We start from the raw sequence: 16,699 nt of genomic DNA on the forward strand, positions 1-16,699 counted from the left end.
ACATGTTGCATTTCACCCTAGTGGTGAGTTGGACGAGGACATCTACGACTATTTGTTTGAAATTAGCAGCTAAATCGAACATGTCATCCAAGTAGTAGCTTTGTCCGCCCACAAGTTCTGGCATTTATTGTACAGAAATGTCATACTTAGATGCGGTATAACTTATACAAGTCTAAATAACTTCGGTTTTAAAACCTAAATCTAAGTGTAAAGTATACAAGTGTATGCTAAGTCTCTAAGTCTATTTTAGTTAGTACATCTATGTTGAAGCCAAAGTATAAGCATGTGTGCCCCATTCCAAAAGGCAAAACGACCAATTACAAAAATGTGCTTGATTAAAAATCGGAATGTATTGATACTTTCATGTCTGGAAAAAAATGAAATAGAAGGGATCTCGTCATCTGCTAGGTCTAATTTAAATGTAATATATTCAAAATCGAGACAAATCAGTTATCAACAGTCCACAACTAATTCTTGGTTTGTCCTTCTGTCTAATTAGCGATGACAGTGCCAGTTACATGAAATGCCTGGAATGTTTTCACACCTGTCCAAACAGTCGCTGTGAAAATCCACACAAAGCTCCCCATTCTTTTTGGTAGTGAAGTTTCACTGTGGGAAATATTTTGACATATTTATGGTTAGTTTTTAGGGTGTTGTGTCATGGCTGTATTGCTGTCCTTTTAACTTTCATTCTCTTTCTGTATGCTTTTTGACCCCAACAGACAGTAATGGTCTCATTAGAGGGTTTATCCAAAATTGTGGACCCGTCCCAGCTAACAGCAGACTTTGATGGCAGCTTAGAGTACAACCATGATGATTGGATTGAGGTTTGGCTGCTTTATCAGATATTCTGAGTTTAGATATATAGGTAGACTCACTCAATATATATATTTACAGTTTAAAAATGTTTTTTTTTTTTCATAGGTGCGGCTCTCATTTGAGACCTTTGCCAGCGATGCAGCTCGGGCTTTGGCACGCCTGGAGGAGCTGCAGGAAACTCTGTCTCAGAGAGATCTCCCACGGGACCTGGAGGGGGCTCGGCGGCTCATGGAGGAACATGCAGCACTAAAGAAAAGGGCCACCAAAGCCTCCGTGGAGGAGCTGGACACCCAAGGACGCAGGCTATTGCAAAGGCTACAGTCCCAAACTATGGGAAGCGGGACCGGTGTCGAAAGCGTGTATAGCAACCGAATTGGCAGTGCTAGTGGAGAATCCAATGATCACCACCACGGCTTCTACACCCATGTGGATGCTCACAATCTAGGAGCTAAAGTAACTAATTTATTGGATAAGCTTCACGGGACTCGCCAGAACCTGCAGCAGTTGTGGCACATGAGGAAGCTGAAACTGGACCAATGTTTCCAGCTGCGTCTTTTCGAACAGGATGCAGAAAAGGTCAGAATGTTTTTCTTCTGTTTTCAAATAATGATGAGACACCCTTACTGTTTGGACAACCACACACTCAAGTCTGACAGACTATATATATATATATATATATATATATATATATATATATATATATATATATATATATATATATATATATATATATATATATATATATATATATATACCATATTTTTTGGATTAAACATATATAGGTCGCACTGGAGGATAAGTCGCATTTTTGGGGACAATTTATTTGTGATAGAGATTTCTGATAGAGAGGCGTTTGCGTTGCATGAAGCGGTAACACCAAGTAGGTCCTCCTGCAAAGCCGTTTATATACATCTCCTTGGCAACGACCTGGGCGTGGAGACGCAACTGCACCGTTGACAAACCTCTCCCAGCAGCACGTTGTTCAAGCACCCATGCGTGAACTCGTTCCTCCAACTGCGGCCACCTAGCTTTTCGCCCGCGATTAGCTTTTTTTGTTTTCTTCATTTCAGTAAGCGTAACCTCTGCTTTTCGCCAGTCCCTTACAAATTTTTCGCTCACTCCAAACTTTCTTTCTGCTGCTTGATTGCCGTTTTCGGCTGCATATTTCACTATCTGCAGCTTGTAAGCTGCAGAATATGACTTTCTTTTCGGTGCCATTTTTATTCAGCCCTTCTCAGTTGTGTTTATAAATAACAGGTCTGACCCTCCAGTCTGACCCTCCAGAAACCGCGACCGCAGGGACGACAGATTCTGACGGGTCACAGATTTCCCTGTAACACCTGTTATAGAAATGTGTAGGCTACTGTCTCTGCGCTCACATATTTTGACGGCTCACAGATTTTTCAACACCACAATATTTGCACAGGCCTAGAGCGCGCTCTTGCGGTTTAATATGAAAATAACATGTGAAATGATATACAGTAATAAAAAAAGCATATATAAGTCGCTTCGATTTACCGACCAAACCATGAAAAAAACTGTGATTTATAATCCAAAAAATACGTAAAATATAATATGTTATATATATATATATATATAAGGGCGGCCCGGTAGCCGAGTAGTTAGCACACCGGCTTCACAGTGCAGAGGTCGCCGGTTCGCATCCCGGTCCTCCCTGTGTGGAGCTTGCATGTTCTCCCCGGACCCGCATGGGTTTTCTCCGGGTCCTCCGGTTTCTTCCCACACTCCAAAAACATGCATGGCAGGCAGATTGACCACTCCAAATTGTCCCTAGGTGTGAGTGTGAGAGTGACTGTTGTACGTCTTTGTGTGCCCTGCGATTGGCTGGCAACCAATTCAGGGTGCCCCCGCCTCGTGCCCTAAGACAGCTGAGATAGGCTCCAGCAACCCCCGCGGCCCTAATGAGGAATAAGCGGTACGGAAAATGATATGATATATATATATATATATATATATATATATATATATATATATATATATATATATATATATATATATATATATATATATATATATATATAATATAAAGCAAAGCTGTGACTGGACTATTTGAGAAGATATTTACACATTTGGATAATGTTTGAGCTTTGTTCCCTGTAAATGTTCACAAAATCATGGAAGCCATCTTTTTCAATTACAATCACACTCGTCCTGAAGACTGATGTTCATTGGTGTGGCCTTGAGTCCTGAAAGACCTGCGTTCAAATTCAGGAACTTTAGAGTGGCATGGTGTTGACTGATGAGCATGTCTGCCCCAGAGCATAGAGGCGCCCGGTTTGATTCAGCTTTGGTCTTCCTGTGTGGAGTTTCAATGTTCTCTCTGTACCTGTCTCGGTTTTCTTTGGCTACTCCCATATTACATATTAACATTGTTTACATTAATGGAACATTCGGAATTGTCCCTTGGTGTGATTTTGAATATTAATGTTTGTCAAGAGACGTTCCCAGCAATCGGCGGAGGGGCACGGCTGCCTATAGCCCACCCTTTATTAGTGTTCTCCATACTTATTTGTCATGTCTTTTTTTATGATGATACTAGTGCAGCATGCTCCACGGGAGACAGAGTGTTCTACTGTACATACTTGGCCAATAAACATGATTTAGATTCTGATTGGTGATTGGTCTGGTCCATAGCGTCACCTAATTGTGTCTTGTTCCCCTTGTCTGCGTGTAGATGTTCGACTGGATCATGCACAATAAGGGGCTTTTCCTCACCAGCTACACAGAAATTGGGGGAAACCCCCAGCATGCTGCTGAACTGCAGACCCAGCACAATCACTTTGCAATGAACTGCATGGTAAGTAGCTGCATGTGTTGTGCAATCCATGCGCGCACGCACCCACACACACACGCAGCCACACACACACACACGCAGCCACACGCACACACACACACACACACACACACACACACACACACACACACACTGCCACACACTTGGAAAAGCTGCAATCTCCAACCATCATCATTAATGTCATTCACAGTAACAAGTAACACTGAGCGCTCACACACACACACACGCACACGCACACACACTCTTCTCCGTCTTTCTCCCAAACCCTTCCTCTCTTTGGCTGTGACTTGCCACTGTGCCTGTCCTATTATTCAGCTTTTTGCCACTCAGCCTCGCTCTGTCATATCTTATCACAGCTCTGTCCCCATAATTGACCCATATTGCCTGCCTGCCCCTCCCAGGTACTTGCTGAAGCAAGTAATACACTACTGAAGGGCATCGAGGAAAAGATTTCTTCAGTCGTCATCTGTACTTTTTTGTAGGTGTCGGACGTTTCGCTTCTTATCCAAGATGCTTCTTCAGCGAACTAAAGTCTTACTGGTAGTATCGGCCCTATATATATATCCCTAATGTCCAGACATGGCGGCGCCGGACGATGCTATGATAGGTCCCTACTCTCAGGTTGGGAGGAGCAGAGGACCACTCCCTGCAGCCCCACTGATTGTGCCTACATTCCTGACTAACGACTGGCCTGATTGCCCCACTCCCTCCAGTATCACCTCATCAGCATTACTAATGTTGCCTAACCTATGTTGCCTAAGCAGGCTATTGTACGAACGATCCAAATTGAACCTCACCCAACCATATCGGTTTAATGAAGGATTTAGCTTTTTTATGAAAATAGCTTATTTTACTCTCCTTTCAAACCATCTATGTTCTTTTGCAAGGATTTTAACCTCATTGTCATCAAATGATCACTGATTGCCCTTTAGGCAACTTTCGTAATGCTGATGAGGGTCGTTATGCTGATGAGGTGATACCGGTGGGAGTGGGGGTAATAGGCCAGTCGTTAGTCAGGAATGTAGGAACAATCAGTGGGGCCACAGGGAGGGGTCCTCTGCCCCCCCAACCTGAGAGTAGGGACCTATCATAGCGGTGTCCGGCGCCACCATGTCTGGACATTAGGGATATATAAATGGGGCCGATACGACCAGTCAGACTTTAGTTCGCTGACGAAGCCTCTTGGATAGGTGGCGAAACGTCCGAAACCTTCACTTTTGTACAGATGACGGCTGAAGAAACCTTCTCATCAATACGTAACATATTGTGAAATTTAATCATCATTGTAATTTTAAAGAGTTTCTGTAAAATCAGTGTCACCTTTAAATGTGAAGTATTGAAAGGTTGCTCAACTTATAACTTTTCATCACTTGCTAAAACATCTGCACTCTTCATTGTACAATCTCTCTCACTTTTTATTGAAATAAGTCAAGCTGATTTCCGTTAGGATATGATGCTGATCTATAACTGTGCATTTGTAATACTTTTTAGGAGGTAACACTTTTGAAAACACTCTGATATTGACTCAAATTAAAATGTGCAAGTAAACCAACCTTTTTGAGGTTTCAATCAAACGACTGGATTTATGAAAGACTATTACTGATGGCCTAAGGGGCAAGCAGTAGTGCCCAATTCCTCCTGCTCGACTATGACTGGCATGAAGGGACCCAAGCCAGTGAGCAATGTCATCTTGAGACCTCTCCAGCAAAAACTGCCCTAAGCCACTTGAGTTAACACGATGGGTCAAAATGAACCAATCGCTCCCGAGACAACAGCAGTACAAAAGACAGATGGGCCTGCAGTATAAGCGTGTTCCTATAATAATAAAACACACACAAGCTCGTTCAAAGTGACCATCCCTTGTCCCACAGGAAGCCGCGTTTCCCTTTCCCGTGGCCTCCATGACTAAATGGAAACAGTGAAAGAACAATGCATGAGCAAGTGTGTTTGTTTTATGTTGTTACCAAAGTTCAAGCAAAACGACAATAAAATGACTCGTGACTTTTAGAGTCACGCAAATGATTTGTCATGAAATAGATATGCAGCAAATATCATTCGAATACAGTGATACCTCAGTTTACGAACCTCCTGGCTTACAAACTTTAAGGTTTACGAACGTTAAATTTATGAAAATGTTATCTTGGCATATGAACTATTTTTCGGGATACACACCTGGCTGCCACAATTAGTGATGTGTCGTTCGCGAACGAGCCCATTCTCCTAACAAGAAAATGGCAGCCGACTGTTTTTGTCCTCTATTCCCCGCCCCCAGTCTTCGGTTAAAACCACGTGATTGGTCATGAACACAGCAGTGTGGGGAGGTGGTTTAAACATTAAAGAGACAGGCAGACGACAGTGAGATAGTTTCAACTTTGATAATTCAAAGGCAGAGTGTAGACTGCAAGGTTAAAATATCTCATCAATCAGGCTCCACAAACAACCCGCACAAGCCATCTGTCCACTTGATGCAAAAAGCTATCAATCCAGCTAAACAGAACACAATGATGAGGAACTACATAAAATTATCGCAGAGAAAGCACCTACAAGGGATCATTCCTCAAGATGGTAAAAGAAAAAGGTTATGTTCCTGATCAAGTGTTTAATGCTGAGGAAACCGGCCACCCCATTCCATCAAGCCATCGACCATCACAAAGGTAAATAAAATGACTTTATCATACAGTACAGTTAATTTCTTTAATTATAATACCATAGCACATTATAAGAAAGTCGAAAAATATGGTCTAAGGCAGGCATGGGCAAACTACGGCCCGCGGGCCACATACGGCCCGTTAGGCTTTTCAATCCGGCCCGCCGAACTTGCCCAAATTATAGTACAAACAGTGTCTAAAACTCATGACAAAAAGCTAGCGAACAACAGGGCAGATAACTGAAAAGTTGCCTGCCCCATTTTTCCCAACTTGAAGCAAAATGAGACCAATCCCATTAAGAAACATTGTCGCAAAGTATAATGTTTTTTTTTAAATCAAGAATGCACCAACTACAAATGCTACCTTGCTTAATTTACGGCAAATGCGCATGGCTGTAAATTTTGCTACAGTAGTCGATTGTCATTGTGGTGCACAATGCAACGTTTGCATTGATTCCTACGAGCCACTAAGCCCCTTTCATAAGTCTCATGTACACTTTACAGTCACGGTTTAATGTAAATTTACGTTTTGTAGCGTCACATATGTTGTTAGCTTCTTTTGAATCTTTCTTCTAGTTTGAGGTTCTGTGCATCTATTTTGGAAAATGACATGCAATTGCACGACTTTGTAACGCTTGCGAAAGTCCGGAAGAAAGAAGCAGGCTTCTGATTGGCTGCCGAGCCGAGTATGCAAATTTCAACTGCAGGTAGTCTATGTTTGTGTGCTCGGCGACGGTACACGTGTTTTGTTAGCGCGTGAAGGCGAGAGCGTCAGTGAGGAGTTTGTTGAGCGCGCGGTCAGGACAAACCATCTATGATTTGGCGGAATTTAACACAAGTAGGTATTATTGAGCTTGAATATTTCGTTGTGTAATAATATGTTTTGAATGTTGAAAGTGATTCCATTTTTCAATAAATGTTGATTTCTTTGCCCCTTCGATGGAAACTTAAAAACAGACGCAATCTTGATAAATCACAGTGCATATGTTATTTTAATCTATTTCCATTTCCTCCTTCAAGTATCTGCGAAATAGTTTGTAAATGCCATATCTTGCATATTCCTTGAGACAAATTTATTAACTGATCAGGGATATTTTTCACATTTGAAAGACAGTTAATAAATTGGGTTGTAGTGTTTTTACTGTGCTATGAGGTTTGTACATACTACATTTAAAGGACAACCGGCACCATTTTTTGTTTTTGTTTCCCACTGACATCAGAAAAACGTTTTATAGCATCTAAAATACCCAAATCAGGCAGGCTGATATTTTTAGTTAAATGAAAAACACCAATAAAAATGACTTCAAAATGAATCCGGAAATGGCCAGTTTCAGAAGGTTTCTCGAGAATCAAAACAATGGCTTCAGATTCGGAGAAGATGTTTTCTTTTTCTTGTTCTTCTGAAGAGGAAAGCATAAATGTTTGCAATTGATTCTAGGAGTCCTCCCATATCAATTCGAGCCGTCAATGACAGCAATGTAGCACCCAGAAAAAGCAGAAGATTGCGCCCAAGCTCCGTTGGAAATGGGCTGATTTGTCAGCTGGGAATTTGTGTCAGCGAATATCAAATAGTTGTCTTGGTGCAACACACAACGATTCACCATGGCGTTATTTATGTGTTTTCCTTCTAATTTCGCCATCAACACGGATTAACACGAAGTTTTCAGACTAAACAAAGTACCCAAAATGCATTGTATGTCGCTTTCTCGGTCAGGGCGGTCCAAACGTGACGTCACATGGGGATCGTCATCAACTCGAAAACAAGACTTCATATATTCAGCGCAAGTCTTAAAACGTAAACTATAGCTATATGCTGTGGAATCTTTGTAAAATACGCTCAGTCGAAGTCATTTGAAGTGATTTTATAAATTATGGACATAACTTGTTCGGAGTATTTCCGGCCCAAACACTCCCTCCAAATGCTCCTGGCCCGGCCCCTCTGTCAAATTTTAGAACCCAATGCGGCCCGCGAGTCAAAAAGTTTGCCCACCCCTGGTCTAAGGGGACCTGGAAACGGATTATTCTCATTTTATTGGTTTCCATTGGGAAATGAATTTTTGGGATACACACTTTTCGCCTTACACTCTCTGTCTGGGAACCAATAAAGTTCGTAAGCGAAGGTATCACTGTATGCTCATTTAGACATCATGTGGAGAAATGTTCATGAAATGGAGGAAGTATGAACAAATTCTTTCGTTCAATTACAACACATTTAATCGTGCTTTCTGAATGCCTCGTCTCCGTCTCTTTGCATTTTGCGCTTTAACTTGACCCCCACCCTCATCAGGTTTAAATTAGGAATACCGGCTCCCTCTCCAAACGCCAGGCCCCCCTTGATCCATCAGTTTCGAATTAAGCCTTTACCACCACCGGCTGCTTTCTAGTTGTCCAGCCACTGTTATTTAATCTCATTTATAATGTCTTACAGATGGTTCAAAAGGCCTTCAGGTGCATTGGTTGCAACTTGGGAACTCTGTGCCCCTGTTCCTCTCTTTATGTCTGTGTGCATGCGTACTCAAAGCCTCCCCGCCCAAGTTTCCTGCTGGATAAAACCTTGAAGCCACTATTCTTCTCCTGGGATGTTTCATTTGTAAAATTGTATAATAGGATTAACATTCCTCTATCCACTTCTGTTCTTTACCGACTCCTGTGTGTTCGAGGACTGTTGGACTCCTCAAGTGCTCATGTGAGCTTAAGCTTTAAGCATACTGCTGCTTCACAACATCAAGCTGAGTGCAGCATGGTTCACACCCAGTAGCTAGACTTGTGTAGGCTGTAAATCTGTCATGCATAACATGGCATTTTGTTCGAACATTTGATATGTTTCCATGCTTTCCAGTGAAGAACGAAGCTCCTCATTGATACAAAATGGGTTTTAGTTATGATGAAAGCTCATTAGTCAGGAAGGAGAAACCACCTTGTCCCTCTTTTGCAGGCTGTTGTCAATATTTTGTTAATCTTTCCTTCCCATTGTGATCAAGGCAAGAAAAGTAAGAAGCCGAATACGCGCCAGGGGCAGTAATTGAATCGAATAATGGGCCGTTACGAGTGTGTTAATTAGTGTTCGCTGATCTGTGCGAGCCTATCTACACACAACAGCTTGAATCCCCCCCAAAAACAATTGTTTAAGGGGTAGGGTGTTTTTTTTGCATTGCATTGTGACATTCTACTTGTAGCACGCAAAATAAATGTCCCATACATTAGGATTTCCACCTCCCTAGGTTGCAAATTTTTTCTAGTCCCTGCAAGATTGTCAAGCTTGCCTTTATAAATGATAGATAAAGAAGAAGTAAAATAAAACATTTGCATTCATGGGTGCATAAACATGGGTTTCCTTCTTGTTTAAATCCTTATTTGTTTTTGTGTGTTTCAATGGAAACATATAAAGTCATGTAGAGTCTACATGACTTTATATGTTTCCATTGAAACACATAGACATCAGAAAAAGCGAGTTCATGGCTGCTCTGAAAGACAAAAAGTATACTTCTTTATCAGAAGTACAACACCACTTTCATTCATTTGCCCAACCACTCAATCACGGATTGGTCCCAAGTCGATTGCGAGACGTTTGTGTGTTATTAATATGATGTACATTTGTGTTACTGTACACTGCAGCCAAACACCCTATCAGTTTCACTTTCACAAACAAAAAATTGACAAATTGTGTCAATTTTAACCTTCAGTGGCACTTAACTACATCCACAATTGTAGCTTACCACCAGCTGTATGTATATTTTGTATTTTTTTTTTAATTATTATTTCAATTCTAAGTTTGATTCATCTGCAGTTTGCCAATGGCACCGGCAAAGAATGGGAATCTGGAGCGCCAGCAAAAGCATTTTAAAACGGTATATGCAAGCTGTCAAGCTGTTGTATATTGCAACTGTCCCCATTATGGGACTATTAAAGGCTTTCTGATTCAGGGAAATAGTGCATCTCATGCCTCTGTCTCGGGTCTCCACTAAGCTAGGCAGCGATTTTCTTTTTGCAAACTCACTTGGACCTACAGTGTACTTTATTTTCCCTTTTCATGTGTGTATATGTGCCTGGAAAATCAATCTTCAAAAAGTCAAAAATGTTTGTGAATTTTATTTTAGCTGGGAGACACCTTTGAAGTGGACCAAATAAGTCAACATTACATGCCTTAGTATATGCTGATTGCAGCTGTTCTTTACATTTTACTTACATAGCCTTAATTGTGCAGAGTTTTAATCAAACAGCAGTGTCCACTCTATCTTGTACCATCTGTTTTCCATCATGATTGATTCAGAATATGAATACCATCAGAGAGGCGACACGAAATACTTGTACATAGTAATTCCTGTCAAATTATAAATGTCATCCATAGTTTTGCTTTCTTACATACTTGTGTCTCTCCATGTTCACAGAATGTGTATGTGAACATCAATCGGATTATGTCAGTAGGAAACCGCCTCCTGGAATCGGGCCACTACGCCTCCCAACAGATCCAGCAGATTTCAGGCCAGTTGGAACAAGAGTGGAAGGCCTTCGCTGCAGCACTGGATGAACGCAGCACCCTACTGGAAATGTCTGCCAGCTTCCATCAGAAGACTGACCAGGTATGCACATGCACATGCGCACATATACACACGCACATGCACACATTGTAAGCTATATTAAAGTTACAAAAAAAAGAATTTGATGAACGATACTAACGAAAAAAATTGACTGTCAAATATTTGCATGGTGGAAAACAAATTCTCCTGTTTATATTAGGACGACCCAGTAGTCGAGTGGTTAGCTTCACAGTGCGGAGGTCGTGAGGTAAAGACCCGGTCCCCCCCCCCCCCCTCCGCTGTGTGGAGTTTGCATGTTCTCCTCAGGCCCGCGCGGGTTTTCTCTGTGTCCAGCGGTTTCCTCCCACATTCCAAAAACATGCATGGCAGGCTGATTGAACACTCCAAATTTTCCCCAAGTGTGAGTGTGACTGGCTGTTTGTCTCGGTGTGCCCTGCGATTGGCTGGCAACCAATTCAGGGTGTGACCCCTCTAGTGCCCGAAGACAGCTGAGATAGTCTCCAGTACCCCCCGGGACCTAATGAGGATGAAGCGGTCTGGAAAATTGATGGATTTTTATATTGGTTGCTAAGTTTCTTTTTTTTCCTTTCATCATACAATATGTGTTGAGAAGTTATCAGGCAGTTTAGCAATTATTCTCAGTCCCAATCAGTGTGTGTGTGTGTGTGTGTGTGTGTGTGTGTGTGTGTGTGTGTGTGTGTGTGTGTGTGTGTGTGTGTGTGTGTGTGTGTGTGCGTGTGGTGTGGTGTGTGTGAGTGTGCATGTGTGTGCATGCGTATGTGTCTGTGTGCGTGTGTATGTGTGTCTTTTCTCTCCTCAGTACATGAGTAAAGTGGAGCCCTGGTGCAAAGCGTGTGGTGAGGGAGAACTGCCCTCGGAACTTCAGGACTTGGAAGACACGATCCACCGCCACCAGGGCCTATATGAGCATGTTACCACTGCGTACTCTGAGGTCAGAATACGATATTCAGACCCACTGCTGATGAAATACAAGGACAAATACAGTGTCGGCTACAACTAGCACAAAGCGAAATCATAATCACCTATGAAAAAGTTAGGATAAGTCATGCTTGGGCGCAATAGTAGCATGTGTAACCGGCCTCAGGCCTAGGGGATAACTGAGTCGGTCCAAACGCGTCACAGGCAGGTAGCACTGTGAACGACGAGGAAAGACTACAGGAGACAACCGTGTTAATCAGCTTCACACAACGGCATTTATGACCATTTACTCATCAAAACATCAATTCAGCAATTTCAATATCAGAATACATTCATGTGTAGATCTATACATTCAACATCTATACATTGTATATATCCTCCACATTCGCACATGCTTATGCACGTCTGCCCGCTCGTGTGTGTTGTACTGGGAACTACAATTGACATCCAAAAATCCAAATTCATCAAAGCCACAAAATATTCATCAAAGCCACAAAACAAGGTTTCATATCTAGCATCGCCCAATAAGTCCCCAATTACTTTAACACCTTGAGAATGTCTAACACTTATTATTTTGAATACCTGTGAACGACGAGGAAAGACGACACAAGACAACCGTGTTAATCAGCTTCACACAACGGCATTTATGACAACTGCGCATGCGTGAGCTGAGCCTACATCGCCTTCCTCTGTTCCATTCACAGGCCCGTAGCGCCCTCTCCTGAGTTGGTAGTCTAATCGACTAACATACAATAACAGAGGTCGTTTCTAACCCCCTACACATGGATGAGAACTTGATTATGTTAAATTTTCTTGTACTCGAGACAATTTTGGCGTATTAGCTACATGATAAAAATTGTAAAAATCATACAGAAAATGTCCCATTTCTGCAACCAACTACATACAATGACAACAATAAAAATGGTTGCATACTTTTCAAGACTAAATCACGCGTAGCTATAGTTGATTGCAGTTTTTGTTTTTCTGGGGGGGTCGCCATCACAATAAAATTGATCTCAAATTACATCTCACCTTTGTCAGGTGAGCCAAGATGGAAAGTCTCTCTTGGACAAACTCCAGCGACCTTTGACCCCTGGGAGTACAGATTCCTTGATGGCATCGGCGAACTACTCCAAGGCAGTACATCACGTCTTGGACATTATTCACGAGGTGCTTCATCATCAGAGGCAACTGGAGAACATTTGGCAGCATCGCAAAGTTCGCCTTCACCAACGTCTGCAGCTGTGCGTTTTCCAGCAGGATGTGCAGCAAGTAAGCAACACTCACATTCTTAGATAAATGCAGCAATTTATAATTGATGACTTACTGATAACGGTGAGCGTTTCAATACCGGAGTGCAGAGTGCATGATATGGAGGAAGATGTATATGCTTTCTCCGAAAGGGAGATCATCTGTCGACTGAGCAAATCGCTACGAGACAGTCTCAGTGGTTAAGCTCTTACATCAAAGCTACTGAGTTAGAGTGCCACACCTTCTCTCTTTTCTACCCTAGCTTCAGGCATGAACTCTTCTGTTGCTCGCTAACTCCTCCCATTCTCATTCTCTTTTATGCATCATCTCAATGAATCTGGCTTGCACGTTTTTGCGCCTCCTAGCTTCTGCCTCTCATCACCATCGCTCTTGGTAGTGGTTTCCATGGTGATGCAGTTTGCTGCCTCGTTGTGCAAGGGGGGCATCGTGAAATGTCTATTTTCAAAATATTGACATAGACTTCGAAAAAAGCATTATATTTTCTATCCCCAGCCAATGTGTAGTAGCAATGGTTCTCTAATCTTCAAAGTCAGAAAGCAACCATATTGTTATGATATGGAAAACTTGATGTCACACTGCTGTATGTTGCTTGAAATGAAAGCACACTCATTTCAAAAGAGATCAATGCATTAGAAAGAAAAGTAAATGAAGCAGGGCCAAGCACAGAACATAGAGTAGATGATATAAATCCTTGTAATGTCATGTCTTTAAGCGCCATCGCAGTCAGGTGCACCACCTTCTGGTTTAAAAGTGTACTGCATGATTACAACCTGGTTTGTAGATTAAAATGAAATGTATCTCCTATGTGTTTTAAGGTGCTCGACTGGATCGAAAACCATGGTGAGGCTTTCCTGAGTAAACACACTGGCGTTGGCAAGTCTTTGCACAGAGCAAGAGCGCTGCAGAAGAGACATGAGGACTTTGAAGAGGTTGCACAGGTGAGCTTGAACAGTTCACGTTCAGATTTCAATCTGTTCATCTTTTTAGTCATTTATGTGTTTTTTTAAATTGATTGGTACAGATTTTTCAGAGAGTCAAGTACATGGGTGATTGTCTACAATCTTCATGTTACAGAACACCTACACGAATGCTGACAAACTGCTCGAGGCAGCAGAGCAATTGGCTCAGACCGGAGAATGTGACCCAGAGGAAATTTACCAGGCGGCCCACCAGCTTGAAGATCGCATCCAGGACTTTGTACAACGTGTTGAACAACGCAAGGTTCTTCTGGATATGTCTGTTTCCTTCCACACGCACGTGAAAGAGGTGTGTCCTGTTATCAATCTTTCAGTTTCCACCCATTCACCTCCATCCATCCATTTCCTCATTTGTGTTACGGCTCAGCCCGAGTCTGCATTTACGTTTAGATTCAACACAGAGGGATAATCAGAGTCAGTTTTGAAATGTTTGAAGCTCAAACCAAAGGAAAGAATCAAACCCAGATCCTCAGAGCCACAAGACAGCCCTCTGAACGTGAAGTATTAAACACTAAACAGATTCATAGCATTGCTATTTTTTCCAATGGATTTAAACTCAATCAAGAATAAAATGTGGGGCTGTTCAGCAGCAGCTAATATTTTATTTTCGCTCGGAATACAATCAAATGTAAATTATTGGACAGGAAAGCAGTGAGGAGGTTTTCAAACGATCATGAGACTCACTTTCCATCTGTAACCATGTGATCAGTCTGACCTATGCCAGTTAAAGACACCTGGCAAATTGGGATTATGAATTTCTGAGATAATAATACTAATACTAATACTAATACTACTACTACTACTACTGGTACTACTACTACTACTACTACTACTACTACTACTAATAATAATAATAATAATAATAATAATAATAATTCATTCATGTATAAGTGCCTTTCAAAACTCTCAAGGACACTTTACAGTCACAGGATATTTTTTCTATATAATATTGTGTCACAACAAATAGAATGTGTTGTTTTTTTGTTTTGTTTTTTTAATCACCTGGTTAGCAAAAATCTGTGTTTTCTCATTGTAAAAAAATCAACATTTCCATGGTCTCCGTTTGTGCTATTGTTCCTAGTTAATTGTCAAGCTCCCGGGAGGATTTTTATCAAGATGCAAATTACACATTAAGTGCCTAAATTAACCTTTTTTTTTAATCGACAAAGCACAGGCTGCGGCATGTGTTAACCCTAGACCCTGTTTGTCATAAACTCATAAAGACAGTCAGAATCACAGTGTTAACGAAGCTTGTCTTTAATGTCCATCTGGTCTAATCGCCTTCATCCCATATCCACACCAGTCACACCAGTGCAGGTCAGTGTGTGTGTACACGTGTGCGGCTGTGTGCAGATACCTGTCAATTTGCAGATGTTAATGATTCCAACTCGTTTGCAGTTATTGGGTGCTGTCCAACAAATACAAACAATTAAAGTTGCAATCAAGTACACATATCAAGTGATGGCAAAAAATAACTCATCGAGCCATTCATTAACATTACTAGGCAACACATAACAATAAAACACACAATAGAATTTGGTACAATATACTATATGACAATTACAATATACTATATTGTGGTGAGAGACAGGTCGGAAAGTACTTGGTGTATCGAGTGGAAGACAGGTAGATATGGAGACTTGGTGGTGGAATGGGGAGGGGCAGGAGTGTATACAGAGAAAGAGGTTAGCAAAGAAGAGGTGGGAGACTGAGAGGACGGACGAGAGTAGACACCAGTACAAGAAGATGCAGCACACAGTTAAAGTAAAGGTGACAAAGGCCAAACAAGAGGCCGATGATGACTTGTATGCTAGGCTGGACAGCAAGGAAGGCGAGACTGATCTTTACAGGATGGCGAGACAGAGAGACAAAGATTGTAAGGACCTGCAGCAGGTTCGGGTGATTAAGGATAGAGATGGCAATGTATTAACAGGTGCCAGTAGTGTGATGGCAAGATGGAAAGAGTACATGTATGTGTGTGTGTGTGTGTGTGTGTGTGTGTGTGTGTGTGTGTGTGTGTGTGTGTGTGTGTGTGTGTGTGTGTGTGTGTGTGTGTGTGTGTGTGTGTGTGTGTGTGTGTGTGTGTGTGCGCGTGTGTTTTTCTTTTTAGTTCAAAATGTTACATTTAAATTCCGTCATCATTTATAAGCATGTCGGGAATGCTGCAAATTTGTATTTCCTATCAACTTCATTTAAAATATTGCTCATTAATTTCTTGATAACCAATTCAAAGTGGAAACTAATGGTAGTTATACAAAAGCAGCTGCTAACTGGTGCAATATGCTACGATTCACATATGATCTATAATGTGTACTAACCGCGAGTATTACTCAGTGAGCAAATTAAACTTTTGTAAATGCACTTGTCAATTGTACTATGGACACGGTTTTTGTATTTTCTTACATAGAGCTCTTCTTAGTTGGGACAAAATTATTTTCACGACTCGCATGATGAAGCTTGAAGTCCATCTCATTCAAAAAATGCTAATCTCATCTACTACCATTTGCTGTTTATCTCCCAAGAGATTATAAAAAAGTAATCAGTGCAACAAATAGTGAGTGTGTGTCGTCGCCATTAAGTACGTGTGTCCAAATGCGAACTAATATGGACAGCATGTCACTCAGGGGTGGCAGCAAATGTTGATGACATTTTTCAAAGTCAGTGGAGCAGCGGGTGCCAGCCAAGATGTCTT

The 16,699-nt window shown here is 41.6% G+C and overlaps 1 protein-coding gene across 1 annotated transcript in view; it reads left to right on the forward strand.

Moving 5' to 3' along the window:
- triob (trio Rho guanine nucleotide exchange factor b) overlaps positions 1-16,699 on the forward strand; it is a 141,487-nt gene that overhangs the window by 48,371 nt on the left and 76,417 nt on the right. Inside the window, exons 6-13 of the mRNA XM_088999776.1 lie at positions 723-827; positions 925-1,395; positions 3,515-3,637; positions 10,670-10,861; positions 11,640-11,771; positions 12,800-13,030; positions 13,846-13,968; positions 14,105-14,296. Coding sequence (XP_088855902.1) covers positions 723-827; positions 925-1,395; positions 3,515-3,637; positions 10,670-10,861; positions 11,640-11,771; positions 12,800-13,030; positions 13,846-13,968; positions 14,105-14,296 — 1,569 coding nt within the window. The remainder of the gene's footprint in view (positions 1-722; positions 828-924; positions 1,396-3,514; positions 3,638-10,669; positions 10,862-11,639; positions 11,772-12,799; positions 13,031-13,845; positions 13,969-14,104; positions 14,297-16,699) is intronic.

The sequence above is a fragment of the Hippocampus bargibanti genome, linkage group LG06 (assembly GCF_051943395.1).
Source record: "Hippocampus bargibanti isolate YZ-2025 linkage group LG06, ASM5194339v1, whole genome shotgun sequence".
NCBI lineage: Eukaryota > Metazoa > Chordata > Actinopteri > Syngnathiformes > Syngnathidae > Hippocampus > Hippocampus bargibanti.